The 27,880-nt window shown below is 43.3% G+C and overlaps 1 protein-coding gene across 3 annotated transcripts; it reads right to left on the bottom strand.

The window, feature by feature from the left end:
* Positions 1 to 938: 938 nt before the first annotated feature.
* Positions 939 to 24,893, bottom strand: TMEM183A (transmembrane protein 183A). Of its 3 annotated transcripts, none has more exons than XM_075613342.1 (8): positions 24,575 to 24,891; positions 17,405 to 17,488; positions 16,753 to 16,917; positions 16,435 to 16,597; positions 8,924 to 9,104; positions 5,844 to 5,924; positions 4,809 to 4,964; positions 939 to 4,654 (listed from the first exon to the last, which is right to left on the bottom strand). In XM_075613342.1, exons 1-8 carry the CDS (start codon positions 24,636 to 24,638, stop codon positions 4,469 to 4,471), a joined length of 1,080 nt encoding a protein of 359 aa, XP_075469457.1. In that variant the 5' UTR covers positions 24,639 to 24,891; the 3' UTR covers positions 939 to 4,468. The 3 variants fall into 3 exon arrangements, with proteins under 3 accessions (XP_075469457.1, XP_075469456.1, XP_075469459.1); XM_075613341.1 differs by having other exon boundaries at positions 17,405 to 17,494; positions 24,575 to 24,888; XM_075613344.1 differs by lacking the exon at positions 4,809 to 4,964 and having other exon boundaries at positions 17,405 to 17,494; positions 24,575 to 24,893.
* Positions 24,894 to 27,880: the final 2,987 nt, after the last annotated feature.

Genomic DNA, 27,880 nt, shown 5'->3' with positions numbered 1-27,880 from the left:
ATGTGATGAGCGAGGAGGACCATCAGAAGTTGCACATCAGCTAAGCAGACCTGTGATAGATAAATTGTTTATGGATTTGTTTGCTGATTAGCTTAATCACAGTTGGATTGTCATCCAGGCACCATATAGGTCTTTTTTGCATTTAACTTTACAGTGTCTTTCTTGCAACTCTTTCTACGTGTATTTTTTTTTACACAAATGTACAGTACGTGCCTTGAGCATTTAGACAACCATTTGTTAGCATTTTCTATATGATTTTAGGCAGACTGGACATTTTTAGAGGTCAAGTTTTACACACAAAAAAACCCCTCGAAAACGCTTTTTTTTTTGGTAACTTAAATTTGATTGAAAACCAGAACAAAACATACACATTATTTTAACTCAGAAAATGTGATGTAATATCAGGGAAGACACATCTGGGAAGGGGGAGGAGCCTGGTCACTGTGTGTTTAATTGGTCCAACCTTTACTGCCTCCGTACAGTCACAGACTCCTCTCTTCCAGTAGACTTCAGAAAAAGCCATATAGTAGTTAGCCTTAACTGTCACTTCAAAGGAGAACGCATCTTTAACTATCATAGCAGAATTGTGGCCATACTCACCCCCGGCAAGTCTGATTGAGCCAACCATGGCTGCTAAACTTTCTGAAAATTAGAACCGGTATCATTGACCAGGCTTGTTAGTTTCTCCATTTGCCAAATAAACCAGATTCTATTACGAATTTTAGAGATTTGTGGGATATCTTTGTGTTACCATAGTGCTGCAATCTCACATCTTATTGCAGTTGCAAAATGGGCAACCAGTATACTTTTGGATCTGGACAAACCTTGCACTGATCTATTTAGAAGGAATAACCAAGGATCCACAGGTATATCGAGACCCAATATCCTCTGTAGCCAATTCTTAATTTACCCCCAGAGGGATAGAACTTGAGGACTCATTTTTTTTCTTTTTAACTCTTTATTTCAGTAAATCTCAGGTCGGGAAAAATACAAGTCATGCACATTGAAAGAGATCAACACCGATTTGAACAGTGGATCACCCAAAATTATTGCGGGTTATTTATTAAACTGAAACGCCCATTGAAGTGACTATCGCAATTCAATATATAGACCCTAAAGCCTGCTGCATGTTCTGAAAATATAGTTCTAATAACGATGTAACCACTTTACACATTTGTTTTGAAATCCAATTTCCATGCTAGGACTTCTTGTTTTCAGTAACTCTACAAAGTTCAGAGGGCATTCACTTAAAGAGCTAACTGGAATTGAGAGAGGTAGATAGATATATCTGCATGTCACTTCCCAGAATCCCTTGCTGCAGTGGAAGCACTGTATGCTGGGTGATAATGGTGAAAGGCAAGGTTGACCTGTCTAAGGCTAATGCCCCGCTCCCTCCGTCAGCGCTCCCGCACTGCAGACAGGCGGGGCGCTGACATACACAGACCGCGATATGCGGTCTGTAGGGAGCGGGAGCCGGGCGGGAGTGGGAGGCTTGAGCGGGAGGGGGGCGTGGCTTGAGCGGAGGGACCCGCTACTCTCCCCCCCCCCATCCTCCACGGGCTCGGGCTGGAGCTGCTGATGGAAGCAACACACACACACACACTCATACACACACGCAGGCACTCTCACACACACACACACACACACACACGCACGCACGCAGGCGGGCAGGCACTCATACACACAGACAGAGGCAGGCACTCGCACTCAGGCACACACATACAGACAGAGGCAATGCACTCGGGCACATACATACAGAGGTAGGCACTCACGCACTCAGGCACACACACATACACAGACAGGCACTCACGCTGCTTTCCCTCCACACTCCTCCCCGCTCCCCGAAGCCTCCCCTCCTCATTGGCTCACAGCCACACCACGTGACGCGTCAACGCTAGGGATCACAATTCTCTTGTATCCCCTAGCGGCTGACGCGTCACAGCGTGTAGTGAGCTGTGCAGCCAGGGGGGACCGGCTTGGGAGGATTCCCCTGCTGGTGGGGAAAGCCTGTGCAGCCGCCCGCGCCGTGGGTCCCAGCCCTAAGACATGCAAATGAGCACACAGTAATATTTCCATTTGCTATATGCTTTACTGTGGAGGGTTTTTGTCACTTTTTTTACCCATCATAACTTAAGTGTGGTGAAACCTGTCCCACGCTTCATTTTGCAAAGCCTGTATAACCAACCTCACACTGATGAGACCCATTCAGGTCGAAACAGCCGTCTGTGGATAGGTTTACTGGCCATGCATCTTAACCCAGGCTGTGCTCAAAAGCTGTGCAATGCAGCAAGCATAAGCTTTAGGGGACCATGTCATATGATTTTGAAGCTAAAAGGTGGCATTGTGTGCTCATTTGCATGTCACTTCCCAGAATCCCTTGCTACAGCACTGTATGCTGGGTGATAATGGTGAAAGGCATCTAGATATACAGCTAAACTCTGATATAACGCGGCCCTCAGAATGAGACCGCGTTATAACCGGGATCGCATAAATTTAGCCGTGCAAGGACTTACTGGCATCTGCATTTCTCTCCTCTCTCTGCCGTAGACTTTCGAGCTTAGAGGAAGAGTAGGGTCACATGGGAGAGACAGAGACACACCCACACTTTATTGCTAAGACACATACACACCCCTACACCATGTGGGAATTGAATATGAATACATTTTACATGTATACAATATGTTAATTTTGCTTTTGGAGTTAGTGACATCACACAAATTCTGTGGCGTAGCAGGTAGAGAATTGGTAATAACACGTGAAATGTCCTGGTTTCGATTCCTGTATGATGTAAAATGTATAAGTTATGTATTATTTTATAGAATAATTTATAAATTATATAAAATAATTTATAAATTATACATTGTAATTAAAATAAAATAATTTATAATTGTTTTATTTTAATTATGAAATGTATACATTTTATTTATTTTATAATATTCATAATAACGTCACTTAGTATATGAGCCCTGTTTCCAATAATCTCACTTAGTATCTGAGCCCAATTACTAATAACCTCATTTAGTATGGTATAGGGGTGTGTGTATGTGTCGGTTGACAATAACAATATAGCAATACACATTATCAGTGTTCGACAAACCTATACATCTGCACGCCCCGGGCGAGTGGATTTAACATCGTGGCGAGCTCCTATTGGCCCAAGCAGCACACGTGTGGTACTAGGTGGCAAGTAGATTTTTTTGTTCGGCGAGTAGATTTTTTGGTGATTTGTCGACCACTGCACATTATAATTAAAATAAATTATACATTTTAATAAAAATAAAATTATTTTATCAATTCATATTTTATTTATTTTATCATTTATAAATTATACCATATCATACAGGAATCGAACCCAGGACCTTTCATATGCAATTCTCTACCTTCATGCCACAGAGTTTGTGTGATGTCACAGGCTCTAAAAGCAAGCTTAACATAGTCGACACAGTGCAGTCCACTGCACTGTGCTGCACAGGTTAAGTATATTTTATAGGGTCTGTTTTAACACACCAATCGGTTTTGAACTGCCACATGATGTAGGGGTGTGTGTGTGTGTCCGTTAGCAATAAAGCATTGAATGTTTAAAAAAACAAAAAAAAAGGATGTTTTTAAATCGGGAGCCACATTTAGACCGCATTATAAGCGGATCGCGCTATAATATAACGGGGTTGAGCTGTATATCCCGAGATATCCCAATCCCGAGATATCTAGCTATCAACTAATAATTAAAATATATAATGCACTTTAAACTTTCCAATGCCACAAGGGCTAGCAATGTAAAGCAAAACAGCTTACCCAACAATCAATTTACAATAGAGTAGACCCCAACATTTGGAAATAAAAGAAAAATATTATAATCCAGCACCAAATCCCCAAATAATTTTTTTTTTAAACAACCCTACAGTATAATGACATACATATTCTGTAGCCAAATGAAAAACTAATGGCACCAATAAGTTTAACTGTGTCATCATGAATAATGTATTAAAATATCAGAGTACAGTTGAAATCCCTATTAAAACGTTTTTATTGTCCGTGAAGAGGGATATTATCTTATTAATTCTTGAAGTTACATGATAATGCAGTCAAGATGTAAAAGGACCAATTAAGAAAGGGAATAAGGGGTGTATGTAACACGCAGCAAGACCAACAAAAGACCAAATAGTAGGTAATCTGTAGATGAAAAAAAAAAAATCTTTAGTGCAACTACTGTTCCTGTTTTCTCAATGGCACTGACCTACTCTAACACACAGCAAGATTGAGGTGTGTAGAGTATTATCTTATAGCACCAATGTTGGGAACCCCTACACTATTCAGGCCATCAAACATGTCACTGCCATTAATTCATTTGGAATCTAGAAAACAGGTCACTCGTTAGGTCATTTTAGTTATACATCAGATTGACCATTTAACTAATTAAACATATCATCATTATTCGTTCATTTGGGTTCCAAGTAGGACTGGAGGGATGTCAAGCTCTGGCTGAGAAGGGGTATCTTGGATGCCACCAGTCAAGGAGATGGACGCTGTGCACAGGATCCAAGATAACTTGTACTCCTTGGTCACCACGAGGCTTTTTCCCGTTCCATATTGGAGAGTCCTGAAAAAGCAGCCTCACTCGGTGGTGCCTCATATCTGTGCTGACGTTTATTGTGAACTAACAGGGGAAAAAGTGGAAAAACTGTAAACCAATTATGTAGCAGGATGTCATTTCTGCACTGCGAAGCTATGCACACATCAATTTTAGAGGCTACCAGACCCACTGTGTCTATACAACAGGTCAAAATAATGATAGAGCTTGGGATACTTACATAAGAGAGTGTCATACCCATGGCAACAGGTATGAAAATAAAGTTAAATGTGGACACTTGAAGAAGGCAACATTCGTGGTCTGGGTTAGTATGAACTTCCTTGTATCGAGCAGGTGGCTTCATTCCATTAAGACAGCTATTCTTCAGCTTACGAGACTAAGGAAAAACAGGTATCAACGTTAAATTGTGAATATCAAGATACAACCATGATTTTTCAACCCGTTAAAGAGGCAATTAAAAGTGGGTAGAAAAAGAAATACTTAAGTGTGATCAGCTTCATTAGAAAGCATAAAATCACTTAATGTAACCGCTTACTTGTTTTTGTGGAAAATGAATGTGTTGCATTTCTGCCGAACTAATTAAGTTTATCGGTTTGACTATTAATGGCTTTATAATTACTTTGCAAACATAGACCTGGGAAAAACTAACAACTGACCCTGTGGCTTTGACCACTGACCACAGCCTTATCACCATTAGATAAAGATTGTACAAACCCTTCAACGTTTTTGGTTACAATGGAATGTCATGTTCATTTTCAAATCAGTTAAATATAACCTTTTATAGCAGCCCCCCCCCCCCCCCCCACCTCCCTCCTCGGAACTAGCAGATTCTATGTAGCTCAATCATGATGCTTCCAGCTCCAGGATTTACCAGGTTACAAATTAATGTACCTTTTAAAAATTTCTGCCCACTTATGGCAAAAAACAACTATATATACACAAATCACTGGGGTAACCCATAACAAGTCAACGTAATCCCCTGATGACTGTGGCTTTCTATTGGCCACCTGAGCCCAGACCTACACTGGTGGCATATTCTTCTTTAGGGTGAGAATATTTAATGGGAGAACCATGGTCTAGTTCTGCAGGACATGCCAGTTTTACCAAGGAAAACAAAAAGGGATTACATTAAGGATTTAAAGTTTAATTTACAGAACATGCCAGATAATCCCATAATGGATATTCTTGTAAACATCCAATTCAGATTTCCTACAAAGATTGCTTAGATCAACTTTAACTCTGAAGGAAAACATACCTGCTTCTTAAATTTGAAGTTAAATTCCCACATTGCTTCAGATCTGCTACCAGCTACCTTGCTGCACCAGAATAGTAAACACTAGTGAAAAGAAATGCATAAAAGATTTGTTGTATTATTTGCTCCTTTGTCTTTTTTTGTAGTCTTCAGTTCTAGGCCATGAACAGATTGTCTGGTACAAATTGCAAGTAGGTCTAGTACACTTGAAACACTCAAAATATTTATTAAATAATCGACATTTCCATCATTGAATAAATATTTTTTTTTTGAGAAAATAGTCCCAAGTGTGCTGGACCTTCTTTTTGCAATACATGCATACATACTCTTACCAATATTCCCCTTTCTTCAAGTACAAACCATGGCAGCACAAACCTGTGGGTTGTAGCTCCTCCCTCTAGGTAAAACAGAAGCCTGATTTCTGGAGGAGTAGCTATATAATTATCCTTCCTCCTCCTGATCAGTGTGGTTCGGAGCAATAAAGGAAATAACTGAACCAGATGAAAATACCACTCAATGGGGAGGGGAAGAGGTGCTGCTGTTATTGGACTAGGTGAATATCGGTAAGAAAAATCTGTCCCACGGCAATAAAAATGAATAAATGTGAGGGCTTAAACTACACCCTGCAGCACTTTCCTTCCAAAGGCTACTGTATCTCTGCTGATGAGAACCTCCAGCTTGTAGTGATCGGCGAAAGTGTAAATATCTGTACGTGTGGCTACCTTGCATAAATCTGCAAGAGAGACTTCTGCTTTTTCAGCCCATGATGTTGAGACTGCCCTTGTGGAATGTGTCTTAATGGGAAACCAAGCTTCTTTTCCAGCCTGCTTATAGGCATCTAGAATTTTGCTTTTAACCACCTTGCAAAGGAACCCCATGGAACTTGCAGAGGCCAAGTAGCTTCAAATAGTACAAACAGCCTATCAGATTTTCTCAAAGATGGTATGAAGACCTCACAGCACATCCAACATATGGAATTGGATTGCTTACCAACGCGAGAATTTGGACAGAAGGATGGTATAGCTAAATATATTTCCATGCCATCAACCAGAGCCTTCTTAGATCTTGCCAATTTTTGTCATCAGTCAACAGTAGCTCCCAGGGTAGACCAGTCGAATTAGGTCTATGAACCAAGAGTCCGCGACAGTCACTCGCCGCACTGCTCGGCGTGCTGTGTCACTTCCAGTTCCTGGTGCCTCAATGAAACTGGTCCTCCCGGCAACCCTACGCGTTTTCAACTTACCCCTGATGAAGACAGATCACCGTTGAAACGCGTAGGGTTGCCGGGAGGACCAGTTTCATTGAGGCACCAGAAACCGGAAGTGACACAGAACCCCGAGCAGTGCGGCGAGTGACTGTCGCGGACACCGGAGGTTGCGGAACTACATGAACTGGTCTGTGCCCATACTTTAAACCTGTTGTGTTATTCCTGATTTATATATAAACGAAATTTTAAAGAAGTGCTCTGAGAAATCGTGATGACTTCATGGTGGTGAGGACGCATAAAGATACCATTACATGCCTGAGACAGGCACTGCAATGTAAGTGCATATCTCACCAGCTATAATCTTAGCACTGTGTTCTGAACTTGCTTCACTATTGTGCTCTTTTTTTCTCTTTTTTCTTCCCACGAGGTGCGCTGATTATCTTGGACATCTTTAAATCTCATGTGTCAGCTCCCATAGGGACAGATCACTCATGCCCACAGTTGTTAGCGTTTGCAGGCTCCCTTCTCTGAACTGTTACCGGCGTTTGTCAGTAACAGATCAGAGGGGCCTACTTTGCAGTACTCGCTAGTGGTATGTTTGGGGTTTGTCTAGGCTTGATTGTGTTTCATATGCACCCGAGATTCACCTGTATTGCTTCCTAGGGGAGGATATACATTTTATCATGCTATGAATACAACACCATTTGTACATGGGACCCGAATCCCAATTTGTTACTCTTCGCGCAATAAAATTTGTATAACGTTTTGTAAATCAAAGTGCTGACTTTTTTCCACACCACGTATAAGCGTATATGATGTACAGTATGTATATATTATATGCACAGAAAGTGAATCCCTGCGCTTCTCCCATTGGGCCAACAATAAATGGGGAAATAAATATACATAGTAAAACCTAAGTCTGTAAGACAAAGGAGACACGATTATATCCTTTGATCAAATAATAATAAGCCTGCTAACCAACGTCAAGGTAAGTCTCAGTAGCAGGTCCCTATGCTAAATGCATACAAATGTACTGTGAAATATACCCTGAAGGGGTTAATAAACTAAGTGTAGGCTTATGTAACTTAGTCCAGTTAAAACTGGTATATACCAGTGAAGATACTTACATGTAAGCAAGTAAAGTGAAAAGTGAATTACAGGGACCTTACTGGGAGATTATATACCTTGAAAAGGGCCAAATTACCCTCCCACAAGCTGCTCAATAAGCAGTTACAGGTGGATTAATCACACCCCAATAGTGGTGCTCGCCTTAAGCGTGCTGCTAGAGATTTAATTCGGCCCAACAGAAAATCTAAAACAAAAATACATATTCACTGCGCTTCTCTGTGTAAGGATATATACCTTCAGGGTATATTTCACAGTACATTTGTATGCATTTAGCATAGGGATCCGCTATTGAGACTTACCTTGTCGTTGGTTAGCAGGCTTAACATTATTTGATCAAAGGATATAACCAAGTCTCCTTTGTCTTACAGATTTAGGTTTTACTATGTATATTTATTTCCTCATTTATTGTTAGCCCAATGGGAGAAGCACAGGGATTCATTTTCCGTTTTTTCACATATGTATGGCCAATCCTTTCACCAGCAGCATGCTCCTTATACAGAGAAGCGCGGTGAATATGTATTTTTGTCTAATATTATACATACACACAAAAACACAATTATTCGGCACCAAGAGAGCTTGCAATAACGTTTGATTTTAATAATTAATTTAAAAAATGTTGCAGGCTATGCATTTTTTGTTATTCTTTTTTTTTATCGTAGATGTGTGTATTTCTATTCTGTCTTTTGAACGTGTGTGTGTGTGTGTGTGTGTGTGTATATATATATATTTTTTTTTTTACAGTACTTACTTTGGAATTTGCTAAGAAGTTTGGAGTTGACTCTGGGATCGACGGGTTTTTTGTCACTCTGGAACAAAAGGGCTCATACATGTGGTACAAGGAACGGATTACACAGGCACGTAGAGAGCGAAGCCTTTCTATACGCTCTGGGCGTAAACGGACAGGAAGGTAGGCGTTCATACGATAATGTCTACAAGACAAAAGGAGACACCATTCAATCACAGACACAAAGCAATTTACAAAGTATTAATTGGCCTTAAACAAATGTGACCATAAAGTGGAAGATTATTTTTTTTTTACCAAGAACTAGTTTTTCTAGATTTTCACGTTACTATGATAACATACTACTGTTTATAAAATGGTCCTGAGATAGAGGAGATAAACAAAAGGGTATAAAAAAAAAGTAGAGGCAAGACCTGATCAACACATATCACACAAAAGGGAGGAGATGAAGGAACTAACTGTCCCAATTTGCACCTTCAGTTTGAAGGGTTAGGCCGCGCTGATCCGCGCTGATCCGCGCTCCTGCTTTTTTGTGTCCTGGCAGGCGAGGCAGTGAGCGTGCTTCGTGGGCGGGGCGGAACGGAGGCGTGGCTAGTCCCTCGCTCCCATTGGATGTGAGCGGTCACGTGACCGCTCCTCAGCGGCAAATTTTTAATTTGCCTGTCTCCTCAGAATTTCTCAGCCTCCGCACGCATGCGGAAGCGGCTGCTAAAGCCGCGCCGATGACAGATGCAGGGGGTAAGTGCATCTGCTCAGCGCGGCTCAGCACGGCCTGCTGTACTATGTCCCAGGCCTTAGGCTGAGTCCCCGCTGGCGCTGAACGGGCGTTGCTTGGCGAGGTGACACACACACACACAAGTCACTGCTCACGCGATGTGCCCGCGGGTATGCGCGTGCACACACACTCACCGGCGCTCAGGTAAATAATTTTTTTTTAACTTTCCTGCTCGCTCAACTATTCGGCAATGCCACCCCCCTCTCCCCCCCCCGCAGGCACGCAATCAGACGCAAGACACCCGGCACGCATGCTTTGAGCGTCAGCGGGGACTCAGCCTAATGCTGCACTCCCCAAGGAAGAAAAAATGATATAAATACTGGTGCTCCTGGTTCAGGAATCTCTGCTAGGTACTGCCAATATCATATATGAAAGGAAAAACCTGGGCACAGCGGATTTCTGCTAGCAAATTTATTGTTAGCCAATAGTTGACGTTTCAGCCTCAAGGGCCTTTCTCAAAAGCAAATGGCATAATGAATAAATAATATGTAAAAAGTCCCATATATAGACCCCACCACAAGTGTCCTTAATTATCCCCGATTGATGTAATTTTCTTCCTTCAATCTTTATCCGTCGCTTTCCAATGATTTATAGGGTAAACCTCGCACCTTCCCAGGATTACAAAAGCAACAAAGAAAAAGGATTTAAAAAAATGCTTAGCATATAAATTGTGGGCTTGGGAGGTTGTATTCTGAAATGGGCTGAAGACCTCAACATAGATATTGATAATGATGACTGGAGGGATATCTGGGAAGCGGCAACCAAAACAATCAATTTGTAAGGTTACGAAAGAAAATATTTACAAAATTCTATTTTTCTGGTACCTAACCCCGAGTAGGCTGACCAGATATATCCGGGAACACCAGATGTGTGTTGGAGGGTATGTGGTTTGAGAGTAGACATGGCTCACATCTGGTGGTCTTGTCCACACATCCAGAAGTTCTGGTCCATGATACAAAACCTGATCTATGAAAACACGGAGCTGAGGATTCCGCTTGAACCCCTGACCTTTCTCCCAGCCAAACCAGTGGAAGAAGTGCAGACCCCGGTCTCCAAATTAACTTCTTTCATTCTTACAGCAGCCCATTGCTCCATAGCAGCAGCCTGGAAGAATATAAACCCTCCGTCTAAGCACAAAGTCATACTAAGAATCGAGAATGTGAGGCAGATGGAAAAGCTATCGGCCCAAATAAACCATACGACAGAACGATTCGATAGGGTTTGGGAGCTATGGTCCACAGAGTAGATTGGGACCAAAAGAAGGCAGGTAAATGGAAGATCCCGAAGGGAGCAGGGTAAGGTGATGTTCCTAAAACTAAGGCAACTTAGACAGCCCCTCATAAAATCGGGAACCACCACCACCCCACTCCCCTCTCCTCTTCCTTCCTTCTGAATCTCTTTTCTATCCCTATCAGGACTCAATTTACCAATAAATCTCAAAAGGGTTACCAAGCAACTACCCACATCAGTGGATTAACAACTACCGTCAAAATAGCACAACAAAAGAAAGATGCCAAAAGCGTTATAAGTGAAATAACTGTGAAATTGTGCTAAGTAACATGTTCTAATAAAGATGTTCTAACCCTTCTAATAAAAAAGACTGGAAGAAAAAAAAATGCTTAGAGGCTTGACCTGATTTTTCTTGGTAAAAAGCATTTTCCAACAACTAAAACCTTAAATATATTCCTGCCTGTAGTTAATTTTGCTCATAGCAGGGACTGCAACTTTAATTATATATGGCATTTATTAAAAACACTAAGCAAATGACCTAAAACAATATTATTTTTATTTTTTTTACACTACCTGTAGGTCTACAACGGAAGACCACAGGGATCGTTGTGCAAGTTCAGCAAATATTTCACTTTGTCCCTGGTATTTCTGGAAACAATAGTGACTAATACCATTTAGTGAATAACCCGCTAAACCGTCATTTGACAAAAGGTCTTTGAATGGGGGATTTCGTTACAGACTTCTTTAATAAACAGTGCTAAACTGTGAGACTGGCCCATTCAATTTAACGGAGATTAAGATATCCTATGGTTTAGCGACACTTAGTACATTTGTCCCTGTCTACCAGCTTTTTATGACTTTCAGGATCAACCAAAAATAAAAAGAACATTTAAAGATAAGAGATCTTTGCCTCTGTCAAGTCGTATCATCTAGAGCAGAGATTCCCAACCTGGTCAGTAGATCATTAGGGGTATTGCTCAAGTAGGTACAATTAGCAAAGCACGTTCTTAAATTCATCTGGAATGGATTTCGCTCACTGAAACAGTGTTTCACTTATTAGTAGCCAACAGACTTTTACCAGCCAATCTATTCAGGAACAGAAAAAAATTGCATCGATGCCCAGCAATTTGGTCCTCACAGCTGTATCAAATATAGAAAGCTTGGCAACGGAATGGGACATTTGGACACAGCTGCTTCGCCGCAGCCAGTCTCCACCGCAGCCGATTTGCCGCAGGAACATTGGCCGCTGGCTGCTTCGAAGTTGAGTTTTATTATTGGTTAGGGTAGGGGGTTAGAAGAAAAGGGAAGACACCCTGGTGCATGAATATATTACTGATGATATCTAGAAGCAATGATGGTATACCAAATTTCCCACAGACTAAGCAGTATTAAAATAAAAAACAATTTATTACAAAATAACACAATAGAATGTATCCTTATATGGGACTATATCATACAGTTAATCCTATGTCTTGATTAAGCTTAATCAACCCGCATAATACATAAACATAAAATAGAAACATGCATCAAATATAGCCAATAGGTAGGTGGACTATAGCAGATATAATGAAATAACCACTATGATGATGAACCGTCTGGTTTATAATGCCAATGTCCTGATATCCAATTAATATGGAATTTGGTGCTGTATCACAATTAAAAGCTTTGCAATATATGATACCCTCTGTTTTGAGCAAGTCTTATATAAAGAACTTGTGAACTCTAATTGCACACTGGATATGCGTGTTGTAGCCTGTTTTTCTTTTTGGATAAGTTATCTTCTTAAAGCTGAAGTGCACTTGATTTTTAAAAGCTGGGATCTCTTCACTTAGGTGTGTCGTCACCTTGATGTTGAACTGGACTGCCCACAACCACCCATGAATGGTAGTATCTATTTAAAGATCTTAGTAAGGTTGATATACACTGCCTACGAACTTTCTGTGCCGGTAACATGGATCAGTCTTACTCACGGACTCTGGTTGCCGCATATACCGTCACCGCTCACTGCCTGGATGGGCTAGGCGTCTGCTTACTGCACATACATGTGGCTCTTACCGCAGTGTTCGTCCGGTGCTGAGTTTGTTACCTCTTCTGGCACTTTTCACCTCCGACATCCACGGCAGTTGTGTATAACTATATATTTTTATTCAAACTTTTTTTCTCCTTCAGCTTTGCAATCCGGTATGATCCTCACAGCAAGCTCAGCTCCGATCCACCGCAGCGTCTCCACCAGGCTCAAACAAGTCAGTCGACTCCTCCTCCTCATCACCACCACTCCGGTTTGTCACCAAACCAGGATTTGATCATCCTTTTTGTTCACAGGGTATGGGGTTAATTTAAAGGGGTTTTAGCAGTTAGGGTAGGGGGTTTTAGGGTAAGGGCAGGGTTTTTTTTAGAATAGGGACTTTTAGTTTAGGGGGTTTAGTTACCTTAGGCTTGTTTTATAGTTGGCACGTGCACATGAAGTGTGCACATGTGTGTATAGAGTTCAGTGCTGTGAGCGACAGATGGGCGTGGCTATCACACGCACGGGTACGCGTGGCCATGACATAACACCCTGCTTCACACACACCTCTTTTCTCTTCTCCATATATCTATTGGCTCTCATAAGGATAAGGAGGGCTCGGGGTAAGCAAAACATTTCATTAATAAAAACTCCCCTTAAAAAAATGCACAATTAATTTCCAGGGAAACAAAAGTACCCAAATCTACCTTTTAGTACATACACTTTTATTTTAATACATTAATGTTCTGTGGTATCTTTTTATTGGACAATTAAAAAAAAAAAAACCCTGGTGATAGAGAAGGGGTTAGAGGCAGGGGTGATATTCCTATTGCTATTGGTGCTGTGCGCCCCCAGAAAGTCATAGTGGCATGCATGGGGTGCTGGAGAAAAGACAGTGGCATGCAAACTGCAGTACCTTAATTATCAACGTATACATAATAGTGCATTACTCAAAGGATACACACACACACCTTTGTAGCTGAAAAAAAGAGAAGCATTGAAGGCTTAATTTTGGCGCCAATGAAATTGCAGCCTCACACTGATTGGGTAACAGTGTGTGACGTGCAACGGGCAGCAGCGCAAAAACATACTTTTCAGAGTGTTTGCCCCGATCGTCCGGCTCCACGCTCACTGCCGTCCGCAGCCCTAGTATAGAACAGCTAGCTAACCACAGCCAATAATAAGTGCTGCGGTTATGGGCCTTACGGCCAAGTGGTCAGCGGCGGCAGCTTCCGGCAGTGGAGCAATGGCGAAGCACCGGCGGCCATTTGGTCGTGGCGAAACAGCCGCGACCAAATGTCCTAGACCAGCTTGGCAATTAAGATTCTTTAATCTGACAGAGACCAGCCAATGTGGTTTATGCCACCCCAGAATTTCATACTTTCCATAATCATGCCGGCATCTGTTAACTCCTCATGAAATAGCAAGCTGACAAACGTGGGCTGAATAGGAGGTATGTGCATGATTCTATGGACACCAAGGAGACAACAGATAAAATGCCTTTTTGGAGCACATGACCAATGAATATACAATCCTAATGCAAAAATGCGTATTTACAAAAAAAAAAAAAAAAAAGGCATGACTGCCTGTGACGGGGGAGGGGAGACAAGCGAGTAACAAAGGGGTCATCCCCATTAGGCACCCCCTCCCACCGTCTGGGTGGTGAGGGGTTAACCAGAAATGTACCTATCATACATATGTTCCCCTGCTTCACAACCAAAAGGTATGTCCCTTGGTTATTCTGTTCCCCACATTTATAGAGGGATTTCATGTATTTTTATTCCCCTGCCTCAGGGCAAACTGTGTTCTATTTGGTAGACGTTTATATTGGTACAATTATTGGTGTTTGTACCTTTACAGTGTATGTACCAACCACATACACTGGGATCAGGTCGGGAGGGAAAGGGTTAATTGCATTTACATGTTTATTGCCCTTTGTCCCCTTCCCCGCCTTTTCAGTCTCCATTTTGCAGCATCTCCATAGGTCGCCATTGGAGCCCCATGTAATCCTATGTAGATTCCGGCGATTTGGGCCCGATACCTGATAAGACGTGCAGGTGGCGCCGAGAGGAGGAGCGGAGGTTCCCCATTGAAAGTGGAGTAATGCATTTCAATGGGGATTCCTCGAGGCCGACCTCCGGAGACGAGCTAGCACCCAGCCAGACCGCAAAACTGCAAAACCGGATACAATGTCAATGAGGAGCTTTGATCACACAATTGGCGTGGGAACTGGGCTACGGTCAAGTTCACCACCAATTAGCGTGGGAAACTTTTGTTCTAGGGCATCCCGAAATAAAATTCTTTTTGCCCCTAGGAACTCCCTCACTCGACCCCAACCGGGTCCGACAATTAATGGCGATGAGAAAGGGTCGCGCCGGCCATGAGGGTCCTACCATTGACCATATTGGCGTAGAAAAGCCGCGTGGCGTTTAAAACACTAAGTGTGAAACAGTGTAAACTGAAAACCCATAACTCCGGTTCCGTAGGGACCAGAGGGCTGGGATTTGGCCAGCATGTAGTCACTGTGGAGTATGGTTAATTGTTTAGTTTGGGTTTCTGACATTGACTTCAATGGCAGAGAAATGCAAAAGTGTATTTCTGTAACTCCGGTTCGGTGGGTCCCAGCGAGCTGAAAATTGGCCACCGTGTAGAATCCTCTCTGGAATGAGGATCTGGCAATTTGTAGCCCGCTCGGCCCAGCCGAACGGATTATTTTAATATATAGAATTGTGGAAATGTACTGCATTTGGTGTCTGCCATAAAAGCCCGGGAAAGATACTGGCTCTGCAGTATGTTAATGTTCAGGGGGCGACTACATGTCTACAACAGTCCCCCTGATCAAAGGCTCCCCCACCCTGATTGTATATGCTAGGGCGGAGAAGAGCAGGACTTGAGTAGTTCTGGAGGTGTTATAAATCACACTTACAGACAAAGGTTTTCCTGTCCAGAGACCCAAAAGGCAGACTAGGAGACGCCAATCTTTTGGGAGTGGGCCTAAGAAAATGGGCCCCTGATTAGAATAATGCCCACCCCTGTGGGCAGGTATTACCTTGCTTCCCACGTGAGCTGTCAAGGGGTAATTGGGTGTAGGTAATTGGTAACCAATGTCTGACACCCAATGTTAAGGGATAGGGCTTAAATCCCATATAAACGAGTGTAAGCTCTATGCCCAGTGTCTTCGTATGTATCCTGTATTGCTGAATGAATTGCCAATCCAGATCCTGATTGCTTTATTGCCCAAACCCTAAGTAAGTGTATATATCTTGTGTGTTATTTGTATACTCTGTGTGTTCACCTTCTTCAAGGAATAAACTTTTTTTATTATATTATGGTCGCATTCAATTCAACCCAGTTATTTTGGTGTATATTATAACCCTGCACAAGCTCCTGTGACACTGCCTACAAGGACTATATTTCTCCTGAACCAATAGAGCTGCAATAACTTTAAACTACATGATCCAAAGAAAAATCAAGAAAGTCACATTAATATTCTACACTACTTCACACCTTTTGTACAATCTCATCCAAAAGACAGCAGTGCAAGTAACGGTCCAAGCATTCTTACAAATAAGAGCAAACTTCGCAATATCTTCAGGCTGAATGTAGGAGGCAAGCACCAGCCAAATGTCAATATGATACTCATTGCCATTGCTCCCTGCAGCACTGTTTTCTGAAAAGTGAACAAAAGATAAACCATTACTATATTATGCCTCAATTTTAACTGACTTGTAGAGTAAGTATTGCTCATCTGCTAAAGTATAACCCCTTGAGTACCCAGAGACCTGCAAAGCATGCTGGTGGTGTGTAAACACAGCAAACACTTACCTTTGTGTCTCTTAGTTTTCTTTTTCTTGGAGGCTGTCAACTCGTTGAGGTTTAGGATGGCATCCAGCTCATCACTGCTCCCACAGTGTCCACCGTTCTCTGACGTGACCGAGAGGCTGTCTTCAGCGGGGACGTGAGAGGCCTCAAGGCCACAAAGCTCCTTCACTAAGAAAACAAAAAGGAAGCAGAGCGAGTACGGGAAAGATGAAATTAATGATGAAAAAAACAAAAACAACGAAATCAATAAACAATAGTAAGGTGAAATTCAGGAAGGGGTTAACTTCCAGTAGTTTGTGGGGTGAGATGTTTGAGTAAAGTGGGTTTGCTGCTGCAGTCCTGTGTCCTGTTACCCTAAGCATTAAATACAAGCAACATCAATAATTTCGATGCCCAAAGTTTCCTTAGTTATTGTCAACATTTTAAATTGATTAAAAAAATAAAATAAAAAGGATTTAACAATCACTCTATAGACAAATGTATAATGGCTTTAGCAGGCCCTGTATTGGATGTATGCCCTTTTCCCACTGTGCAATGAAGCCTTTTCCCAATGCTAAAGACGAGATCAGCTCCATTCCACGAATGGCACTAAAAATCTTCTCCAGCGCTTGGGAAGCAGATTCACTGTATATTGAATAGGTGCTTAGAGTCTTACCTTCTTTCTGAACAGCGTTGGCTACAGCTTTTCTCATTCGTCCAGACTTCACAACAGATGGATCGGAATTGGCATAATCTGCCACTGTAACTGAAAAAAGGTGGTTTTAAAATACTTTACGGACACCGGTATACATACCTTTAAATGTCTAGGATGTTTACAGGTGTATTACTGTTACATATACAAAAGAATGACTGTAAATAAAAATACCATTTGTGGTGCATTTGCATGTCTCAAACAGGTCTGCAACCAGGGAGTCTATGCAATGACATGCAAATGAGCGGGTGTATGTGTATATCCCCCCCCCACCACCACTTTTGGGTCTAGTTAGTATAAGGGTTCACTGGGTTCACTGTGTGGGATCACTCAGGTTACTCCTGTCTCCCTTATGTGAGGCAGGATGATTATGAGCAGAAAGGGGTAGCCACTTTTTGTATGGCTACGGCCCTGGTGTCGGCACTGCAAGCGCGCCTGCCAGGCTGGCGGCTTGTGCAGCCGAGATCCCCAGTTTGGAGTGAGCTGCAGGGGGAAAGACGGGTGGAGCGTTTCGGGGGGGCGCAGCCACGAAGTCACCCGGCAGGTTCGCCCTCATTGGCTTAACCGCCAGGGGGCGTGGCCAGCGCTCCGTCGCGAGCACAGATTTCCTGTCGTCCGGGAAATCTGTTAGCACAACGCGGCGGGCAAGGCAGCATGCGGGCCCGGCCCCATTGAGGGGCAGTTCTCTGCAGCAGGCACCTGGCCTAAGTCTTGTGACCAGTGATGTCACTATAGGGAGATAGAGGGGTATTTATAGCTCAAACCAGCTACCAGTGAAAGAAGCACAGTGTAACCATATTGTCTGCCACCAATTAATGTCTGAAGTGAAGTCTGTGCAAGCATTATGAACGTTGTGAATAAAGATCGTTTGTACTATAAATGTTCCTGCCGTCCATAATTTTTTATCTGCATATCCACGCCCAGCCTGAATAGGTATGAGAGACTGTGCGTGTGTGTATGATATATAGATAAGTTATGGTGGGTGAAAAAGGGGACGAAAATCCCTCCACCATAAAGCATACAGCAAATCCATCAAAAAGCGATGTAATGCAGCGAGCATAAGCTTATAAGGGTTCCATGTAAAATGGATTTGAGGTAAAAGGTGACACTGTGTACTCATTTGCATGTCATTTCCCAGAATCCATTGCTGCAGTGCAAGCACTGTATGCTAGGTCAGGGCTGCGCAAACTGGGGGGCGGAGATTTGTCTGAGGGGGCGCGGGCGGTTGCAGAAGTCCCGCGCTCTTCCCCCAGGCATTTAAATTAAATGCCGGGGATCGCGTGAGGCCTCTGCAACAATAACACTTACCGGGATTCAGATGCTGTGACACGTCTCCATGGCAACGCAGCATGACGCCACGGGTCACGTGACCTGACAACGTGACCCAGAGCGTCATTTGACGCAGCTGCCAGGTAGGAGGGGGGGCGCAAACAGGAAAAGTGTGTGCAAACCTGTGATAATTGCGAAAGTCAGGTTTGCAGACCTGTCTAAGACGTGAATGTTTTGACAAGTGATATTTTTATTTGGTGTGTATGTGTGTGTCTGTATATATGTGTGTCATACACACACACAAATCAATAGGTACAGGGTGGGTATAGTGGGCCTGGGTGGGTGGTTAGGTCTCCCTGGTGGGTTGCGGGAGAGGGTGGGTTAACCCCTTAATTACTATAGAAAAAACAGGCTCCAGGGCACTCCTAAACCAATCTAATTCTTTTCAGGGTGTAAAGAACCAAAAAAAGGGAGCCCCAAAAATACGTTAAGATGAAAAATATTTATTGCAACATATAGGAGGTGCCAACCACAGGGGAGGGGGTGCGGACGGGGAACCTTCGCTACTGCTAAATAGGTAGGGAGTGATGGTGCTACTATCAGGGGTAATAATGGGTAAACAACGACGAGAAACAGAACCCCAAGGAGAGCACTCAAACACTCAAGAGAACAAGTGTACAGGTGGATGGTATATGGGTAAATGAGGAATGGGTAAATTAAAACACTTTATTAAGAGTCGTAACTCAATAGAAATAAAATAGAACGCTGTAGATCAAAGTATAATACTTCTGTGTGAGCCAATATAACAGCGAATTTGTAAAAACAGACCGGATGTGGTAATAAGGATAGCCAATGTACTGTCCTTACTAAAAGGGCGGTGGTAATAGTACAAGGGTCAAATAGCAAAGCTATGATCCTATCTATGCCTGTAGTCAGTGAAGTTAACCACAGAGTGTGTGGAGAGCCTCACTAAAGGTATAGGTGAAGCCCTGCCTCAATGAGGTAACCAGCTTATGGTATAGAAAGCTAGTCCCTATAGTGAGACACTGAATGGTCTTAGTGTTTAGTATCTGGGTGTGCACTACAGGCTTAATGCCTATAAGTGCAGAATATAATCAGCATTCAAATACACTCCCAGTGGCATATAGATGAAATAAATCTACCTGCCAGTAAGTTGCACACATATACAGTGAATAGACCATAACAGGCAGGATCAGAGGCTGTTGGAACAGTGCACAAGTAGTGCCTGTTTACACGTAGTGTCCAGTATTGCGGACAGTAAGGTACATCCGACCATGGTAGCAGACCTAGAGACTAGGTATTGGCTGGACGCCCTCAGACTAATGCAGGGTGCTTGTAAGTATACCGGCCAAAGTAAGCTGCTACATTAAAAAAGATGCATATTACTGCACAAACATAGCTCCACACGGGGAGCTACTAGGGACGGACGCTCTCCGATCACGAGCACAAGTCCCCGCCCCTCTGACGTAATGACGTCATCTGCCGCCGACGTACGTTTCGCTGGTGCGTGATTTGTCAAGGCTGAACGGGAGCGCCTGTCATGCCCCCGGTATTTATCAGGTAAGCAACCATCTGATTGGTTGAAGTGCGTTCCCTGCAAGTTACACAGTAGAAGTGATCACGCATCGTGGGGCACCCACTTCAATGCCTCATATGTATATTGCGGGAGAAACACATCACTAACATACTGATCTAGTCGCTGTAGCATAGGCTTAGAGTATAAAGCCACCAGGACAGAAACTAGCAAAGTACAATGCTAGACGTAATGAGGGTCAGTTAAATGAAAGGACCATTCAGTGTCTCACTATAGGGACTAGCTTTCTATACCATAAGCTGGTTACCTCATTGAGGCAGGGCTTCACCTATACCTTTAGTGAGGCTCTCCACACACTCTGTGGTTAACTTCACTGACTACAGGCATAGATAGGATCATAGCTTTGCTATTTAACCCTTGTACTATTACCACTGCCCTTTTAGTAAGGACAGTACATTGGCTATCCTTATTACCACATCCGGTCCGTTTTTACAAATTCGCTGTTATATTGGCTCACACAGAAGTATTATACTTTGATCTACAGCGTTCTATTTTATTTTTTATTGAGTTACGACTCTTAATAAAGTGTTTTAATTTACACATTCCTCATTCACCCATATACCATCCACCTGTACACTTGTTCTCTTGAGTGTTTGAGTGCTCTCCTTGGGGTTCTGTTTCTCGTCGTTGTTTACCCATTATTACCCCTGATAGTAGCACCATCACTCCCTACCTATTTAGCAGTAGCGAGGGTTCCCCTTCCCCATCCCCACCCCCTCCCCTGTGGTTGGCACCTCCTATATGTTGCAATAAATATTTTTCATCTTAACAGATTTTTGGGGCTCCCTTTTTTTGGTTCTTTACACTCTGAAAAGAATTAGATTGGTTTAGGAGTGCCCTGGAGCCTGTTTTTTCTATAGTAATTAAGGGGTTAACCCACCCTCTCCCGCAACCCACGAGGGAGACCTAACCACCCACCCGGGCCCACTATACCCACCCTGTACCTATCGATTTGTGTGTGTTTGAGTGCTCTCCTTGGGGTTCTGTTTCTCGTCGTTGTTTAACATATAGAGGTGAACAATAAAATACCTCCTTAATTACTATAGCGGTTAATAACCGTTAAGGTGGTTAAGGGTTATGGGGCCATTAGATTGTATTTTTTATTGTATTGATTCTGGCAACGGAGGGCATGGACGGTTATGAGGACGTCCGTCATGCTGGAAGGGGTGAGTGCACGTTTTATTCACTTTATGCCGCTGGTTGATGCTACATAGTTACATAGTAGATGAGGTTGAAAAAAGACATACGTCAATCAAGTTCAACCTATGCTAAATTTAGACAACAGATACTTTATCCTATATCTATACTTACTTATTGATCCAGAGGAAGGCAAACAAAAAACCCCAATAAGGGGACAAATAAATTCCTTCCTGACTCCAAGAATTGGCAATCGGATTAATCCCTGGATCAACATCCTTCCCATGTTTACTTATTTGGTATATCCCTGTATACCTTTCCTTTCTAAAAAGATGTCCAACCTTTTTTTGAACAATAAATTTGTATCTGCCATCACAGTCTCCATGGGTAATGAATTCCACATTTTAACTGCCCTTACTGTAAAGAACCATTCCCTTTGTTGCTGGTGAAATCTCCTTTCCTCCAACAAAGGGATGCCATCAAGTCCTTTGTACTGCCCGTGGGATGAATAGTTATTTTGAAAGCTCCTTGTATTGTCCCCGAATATATTTGTATATAGTTATCATATCCCATCTCAGACACCTCTTTTCTAACGTAAATAAATCTAATTTAGCTAGCCTCTCCTCATAAGTTATAATGTCCATCCCCTTTATTAATTTGGTGGCTCTTCTCTGCACTCTCTCTAATTCCAGAATGTCTATTCTAAGGAGTGGTGCTCAAAATTGTACTCCATATTCAAGGTGTGGTCTTACTAATGCTTTGTACAGGGGCATAATTATGTTTACTTCCCTTCCATCCATTGCCCGTTTGATGCAAGATAAGATCTTGTTTGCCTTTGCAGCTACTGCATGACTTTGGGCACTATTGCTAAGCCTGCTGTCTACAAGCACTCCTAAATCTTTCTCCATCAAGGATACCCCCAATGTATCCCAATTTAATGTGTAAGTCGCCAGTTTATTCTTGCATCCAAAATGCATAACCTTACATTTATCTGTATTAAACCTCATCTGCCATTTATCTGCCCACATTTTCAGTCTCTCCAAGTCCTTCTGGAGAGAAATTACATCCTGCTCCGATTCTATTACCTTACACAATTTAGTATTATCAGCAAAGATGGTGACTTTGCTCTCGATGCCAACCTCAAGGTCATTAATAAACAAGTTAAAAAGCAGGGGTCCCAGTACCGATCCCTGAGGTACTCCACTCACGACTTTAGCCCAACCTGAAAAACTTCCATTTATGACAACCCTCTGTTGTCTGTCCTTCAACCAGTTTTCAATCTAGGTGCATACATTACGGAGTTCAATTCACTTTATTTTGTACACCACCCTCGTGTGGAACCGTATCAAAAGCTTTTGCAAAATCTAAGCAAAATCAACTGCATTACCCTGGTCTAAATTCCTACTTACCTCCTCAAAGAAACGAATAAGGTTACTTTGGCATGATCTATGATTCATAAATCCATGCTGACTATTACTAATTATTTGGTTTTCCATTCCTGAATATTATCCTGTATTAAACCTTCAAGTATGGTTTTACATATCAGGACATAACAATAATCTGTTCCTTCCAGACAGTATAAAGAACGCTAGATGGCGCTCTACTATACCCAAAAAACAGTGATGTGCAATAATATATCAATGATTTAACAAACAATATGTATAAACAGTGAACAGTAATATAAACAAATAAATAAGTGAAATAAAGGCAAAACCACTTATCACTCGACCCTGTAGAAAAGACTGTTTCAAAAGTCTAGGAGATGCACTGTTGATGGAAATCCAGGGGAGCGTCGCCGAGTGCCCAAAAAAGAAGAAATGTGGATAGTGTAATACAGTAAAAAACGTAATAGTAAATTAGTAAAGAGCTTCCAAATTCCTACTCACAAAGTAGATCAAAATGACAAAATTTATTAATAAAAAGCTCACAAATGGAGGCTTACAGCAGTCTGAGAAGTAAAAGCATTGAACAGCTGGGTCTTTAGTGCGTCGCAATTCTCACCGCCCGGTACACACTGTTGCAGCTCTCGCATGCGTCACTTCCGGATCGTGACGTCACAGTTCACTGGAACGGAGGACACCACCAAGGATCCCACTGCTTTTCGCCTCCTCTAAGATGGCTAACGAGCCGGACTCTACGCGTTTCGACGTAATGACGTCTTCATTGTGGATAAATTTTGTCATTTTGATCTGTACCATGGCTGTTTTCTCTGAGATTGCTGACTTATATACCACACCTTCCAGACCGGGGTGAATTATAGTTCCAGACTGGCACATGCTCTTTTTTCTACTTTGTGAGTAGGAATTTGGAAGCTCTTTACTAATTTACTATTACGTTTTTTACTGTATTACACTATCCACATTTCTTCTTTTTTGGGCACTCGGCGACGCTCCCCTGGATTTCCATCAACAATCATCTGTTCCTTAGCAGGTCTTAAAATTAGGTAAATAGAACCTCAGATGAACAACAACACATGACATATTACACCGTGTCATGATTTATTTAACATAAATAAAGCCAAAATGTAGAAGCCATTAGTGAAAAACTAAGTACACCCTTACTGCTTCCATAGGACGCCCTTGAGCGGTAAATTCAAATTTGCTTGCTCGCTCACGCTGGCCACACATTGCCACAATGTTTCCTCGTGGCCAGCGTGAACGCGCCCGCTCGCTCAGCGCCACCCTGGACGAGGCCTTAGAGCCATTGCTTACAACTCCAATAGATACTGGTAGTGGGATGGAGCCGGGGTTTACGTTCTACATCTGGGGATGGAAACATGCAAACTTTAATTGATTCATTTTTTTTAAATTAAAGTACTGTATTAAGCTTCCTACAGCGTTATGGTCTGCAAATAAATGTACCAACATTAAAAAAAAAAAGAAGCGCTTAAGGTATACTGTACAACCATCACGTTTTATCATTGAGGCCTGCAGGGGCCACCAGTACTGCAGTAATTATAAGGGCAAGTAAGCCCACGTTCCTCCAGTTAATGTCACCGCCCCCTCCTGTCACACCGGATTCCTTCACCCCCCCCCCCTGGCCTAACTCGTTATATGGGCCTATTCATCCATTAATTCTCAGTGTCCTGTAACTCTACTACCTTCCTACTGTACCTCTCTGTGAGCTCATGTCGTCGGCTCGAAACTTTAGCCGTTTTCTGTACCCTTTCTTGGGCATGTTGGCGGCGGCTGGTCAGGCGCTGCGGTCGCACGGGCTCTAGCTATAGGGAGACCGGCCCTGGCCATGACTCGAGTTGGCGTGGCAAAGAGAGGGGAGGAGAAAACAACAGGCACCCGCCGGTCTCCTCGGCCATCATGGAACCGCGCAACTCCCGCGAGACCTCCGTGACGTTCCTGATCACAAAGAGTGGATATCTTGCCCAGGCGCGCTTGTTTTCTCATCCAGTTGGTACAACGTCACTTACAACTATCGCCCGCCTGCCCCCCCCCCCCTGCCGGGCGCGCTATCCATTGATACCAGGGGAGGGGTTTAGCTTTACATAAACTGTACTGTGTTAAAGACGCCTCTTGTTCTTATGTACGTGATGTCACATGCTATAAATGTTATATTGCAGTACGACACTGAGTAGTACAGTATTAACGCAACGCAGATGTTCTACTGTTTGTGGTCCTGCACACTGTGTATCGAGTAATACAAATATGCAAGGAGTGACCCACTATGAGTGCTATAGGCATGCCATTACCCAGAATCCCATGCCTGCATTGGAAGCACTGTTTGCTGTAAGATGATGTGGTACATAAGGCTTGGGACTTGTCTGAGACTGGGTGTGCTCATGAGTGTTCTTTATCATTGCTGTACTCTGTATGGTGAAGGATTTTTCTCGCTTGTACTCACCTTAAATTATCTGGGTAACTGATCTGTTGAAACAATATATTAAAAACTATGATTTCATATATTTTAAATACAGTCCAAATGTTTGTAAAAATATTTGAAATAATGGATAATTCAAAGGTTGTATTAAATATTTAAAAAAGCCGATGGTGGTGGGTTCTTGCTGTCTGATGGCAAGAAGATTGCCGCTAGGTCAACCAACTGTCCATATTGTCATGGGTTCCCAGCTGCTAAATGCTGACTGAGGAACCTTGGTGTTGTCCTTGATTGCGACTTGACTCTTAAACATCAGGTATCAGCTGTCATCAAATCCTCATTCTTTCACTGAGGAACACAGCCAAGATTAAGCACTTAATTCCCCCAGATCTTCCTATGCTAGTTCATTCCTTTGTGTCCTCACACATATGTGTAGCCCTGTGTGGTTTGGGCTATAGGTCTGCCCTCCTGGATGCAATACCTGTGTAAGGGCAGGTTTGCCAGGAGTAATCATGGGTTTTCCCCACCTCTTGCAGTACAGTAGGTGGGCGAAGGCAGTGTCATCAGGCTCTGTGTCCAATTAGAGATACAGGGTGGTGCCTGCTGGAACTGCTTATTGTACTGCTGTTTCCAAAGTTAGTGAGTCTGTCCCCAGAGTGAGTGGGATAAGGGTGATCCAGACCTAGCTGCCAGGACTGGCAGTCTTGAGGCCTCCCTACGGGGAGTGAGTGGATGAACCCCATACCTCCTATCCTGCCGAGAGGATAGGGGAAGAGCAAGGCCCACTCTTGATGCCCTTGGCTGGGAGTGAGGTTAAGGACAGCCTGCTGTGTGAACTGGCTGCTAACTAGGAGAAGAGACCAATAAAGACCTGCACTTTTAATTACACTTCACTCTCAGGCAGGAGTATATCAGGAGGAGGGGACGGAATATTCTCTTGTAGATACTTCACCCCAAACAGCTGGGGGCTGCAGGAGATGGAGTTGCTGCACCAGTAGGAGAGATGGAAGCACAACCCCAGAAGCCTGTCCTGGTCGTCCCCTATACCATCTTGCGGGAGACTCAGGGCCCCCTGTTGCCAGCAGGTATGCACCACACAGACACGTACACTGGCGACACACTTTATTCGAGCTCGGCTAGTCCCACGAATTCGGGTATACCCGGGTGTATTGAGGTTTGTGACTGTTTTCTGCCCGAGTGCATTGAGGTATTTTCCAGGCAGGGATTGAAGCATTTTATTCCCCCTGGCTGCAATACTGCACAGTATATATATATATACTGCATTACAATTCATGAATTTATGCCATCTGGTAGACACGCGAAGCATTGCAGCCTATTAAATCCTAATCATTATCATTTAACAGATCAGCCGCCCGTCAGCCAGGCATGAACCCAGGCTGGGAAGGCAAACACAACGGGGCTTGTCAGAGGTGAGGAGCGGCGCATTCCAGGTATCTGCCAGGTACATACTGGGTATTTGCTCGAATAAAGTGTGTCGGTGCAGTAGCCTGAGCTTTAGATTCCCAAGGAGACCCCATCTGAGATTGGGGGGAGGGGGGAAAGGGTTACATAGGGTTGCCACATTTAAGTTTTTATAATATGGGACGACAGCGGTACTGGTTTTCAGAGGCATGACTGCTCCCCATCCGAGTCACACGCAACACCGATCTGAGCAGCATCAACCTCTCCACCTTGCGAGCTTCGTCACTTCTCTGCATTACTGTAGTTGGCGTAATATAAGGAAAAGGGATGCAAAATTCCCTCTCCCCTCACATCCTACCCCCTCCATCCAATACTCCCCTCCATCCATTTCCCCCACTCCTCCTCCATACATCTCTCAGCCCCCCCCATCCATCACCCCCCATCCTCCCGCCATTCATCACTCAGCCTCCGTCCATCCCCCTCACTCCTCCATCCATATCTCCACCCCCCACCCGCCAGCTAAAGCTCTTACCATAAAATGGAGCAGAGAACCTCCTGGTAGCAGGCAACAGACGTTCTAATTGAGTTCCGGGTCAGAATACTGGGGTGGGCTCCGCTCCTTTCTTGCCACCATTGTCCAACACAGCTCTGCTGCAGCCACTATCTCCCGCTGTAACAGGGGACTTATCCCTGTTCACAAATGTGCCTCTAATCCAGTTATAATTTCACCTTATAAAGTCTTCAATTGTGTACCTCTGTGAACGTCCGTCTACACTCGCCTTCTGCCCTCTGCCATCTAATTCCAGGAATGCAATGTTTTCAGTTAGGCACGCCTCAACTCAATCTGGAGGCCATGCCTCCGCACAACATTCCCCCTTGACGTAGGCCACAAATCCTTGGGAACCTGCTGTTCTTGGTTTATCTGGCTATTGTTTACTCAAAGCCTCTTGCTATTAAATGTTATCAGAAATTCTTCCCAAAATCCCTAGGTCGGCCTTTAGCTCCCTAGTGATAATGAGGTGCTGCAGCCTATTTAGATCAGGGGAGGTCAGAACTGGGACTGCACAGGAAGTGGTGTGCCAGCAAAGGGACGGGAAGTTGGGATGAGGGCGGGGGGAAGGGGAGTGTAGAAAGCGGCAGGCCTCACCCTGTGTTTAGTCGTTTCGTGT

This window comes from Ascaphus truei, chromosome 9 (assembly GCF_040206685.1).
Source record: "Ascaphus truei isolate aAscTru1 chromosome 9, aAscTru1.hap1, whole genome shotgun sequence".
In the NCBI taxonomy this organism is placed as follows: Eukaryota; Metazoa; Chordata; class Amphibia; order Anura; family Ascaphidae; genus Ascaphus; species Ascaphus truei.
The sequence above is the reverse complement of the archived record's forward strand: the minus strand, read 5'-3'. Positions and strand labels throughout refer to the sequence as shown.

Coding starts and splice junctions, on each gene's coding strand:
- TMEM183A (XM_075613341.1), bottom strand. CDS start 24,638: ATGCCCAAGAAAGGGTACAGAAAACGGCTAAAGTTTCGAGCCGACGAC. Junction 17,495..24,574: donor CGACATGAGCTCACAGAGAG/GTACAGTAGGAA, acceptor ACCTTTTTTCAG/TTACAGTGGCAGATTATGCC. Junction 4,655..4,808: donor TGGGTATGACACTCTCTTAT/GTAAGTATCCCA, acceptor TTCCCCTGTTAG/TTCACAATAAACGTCAGCAC.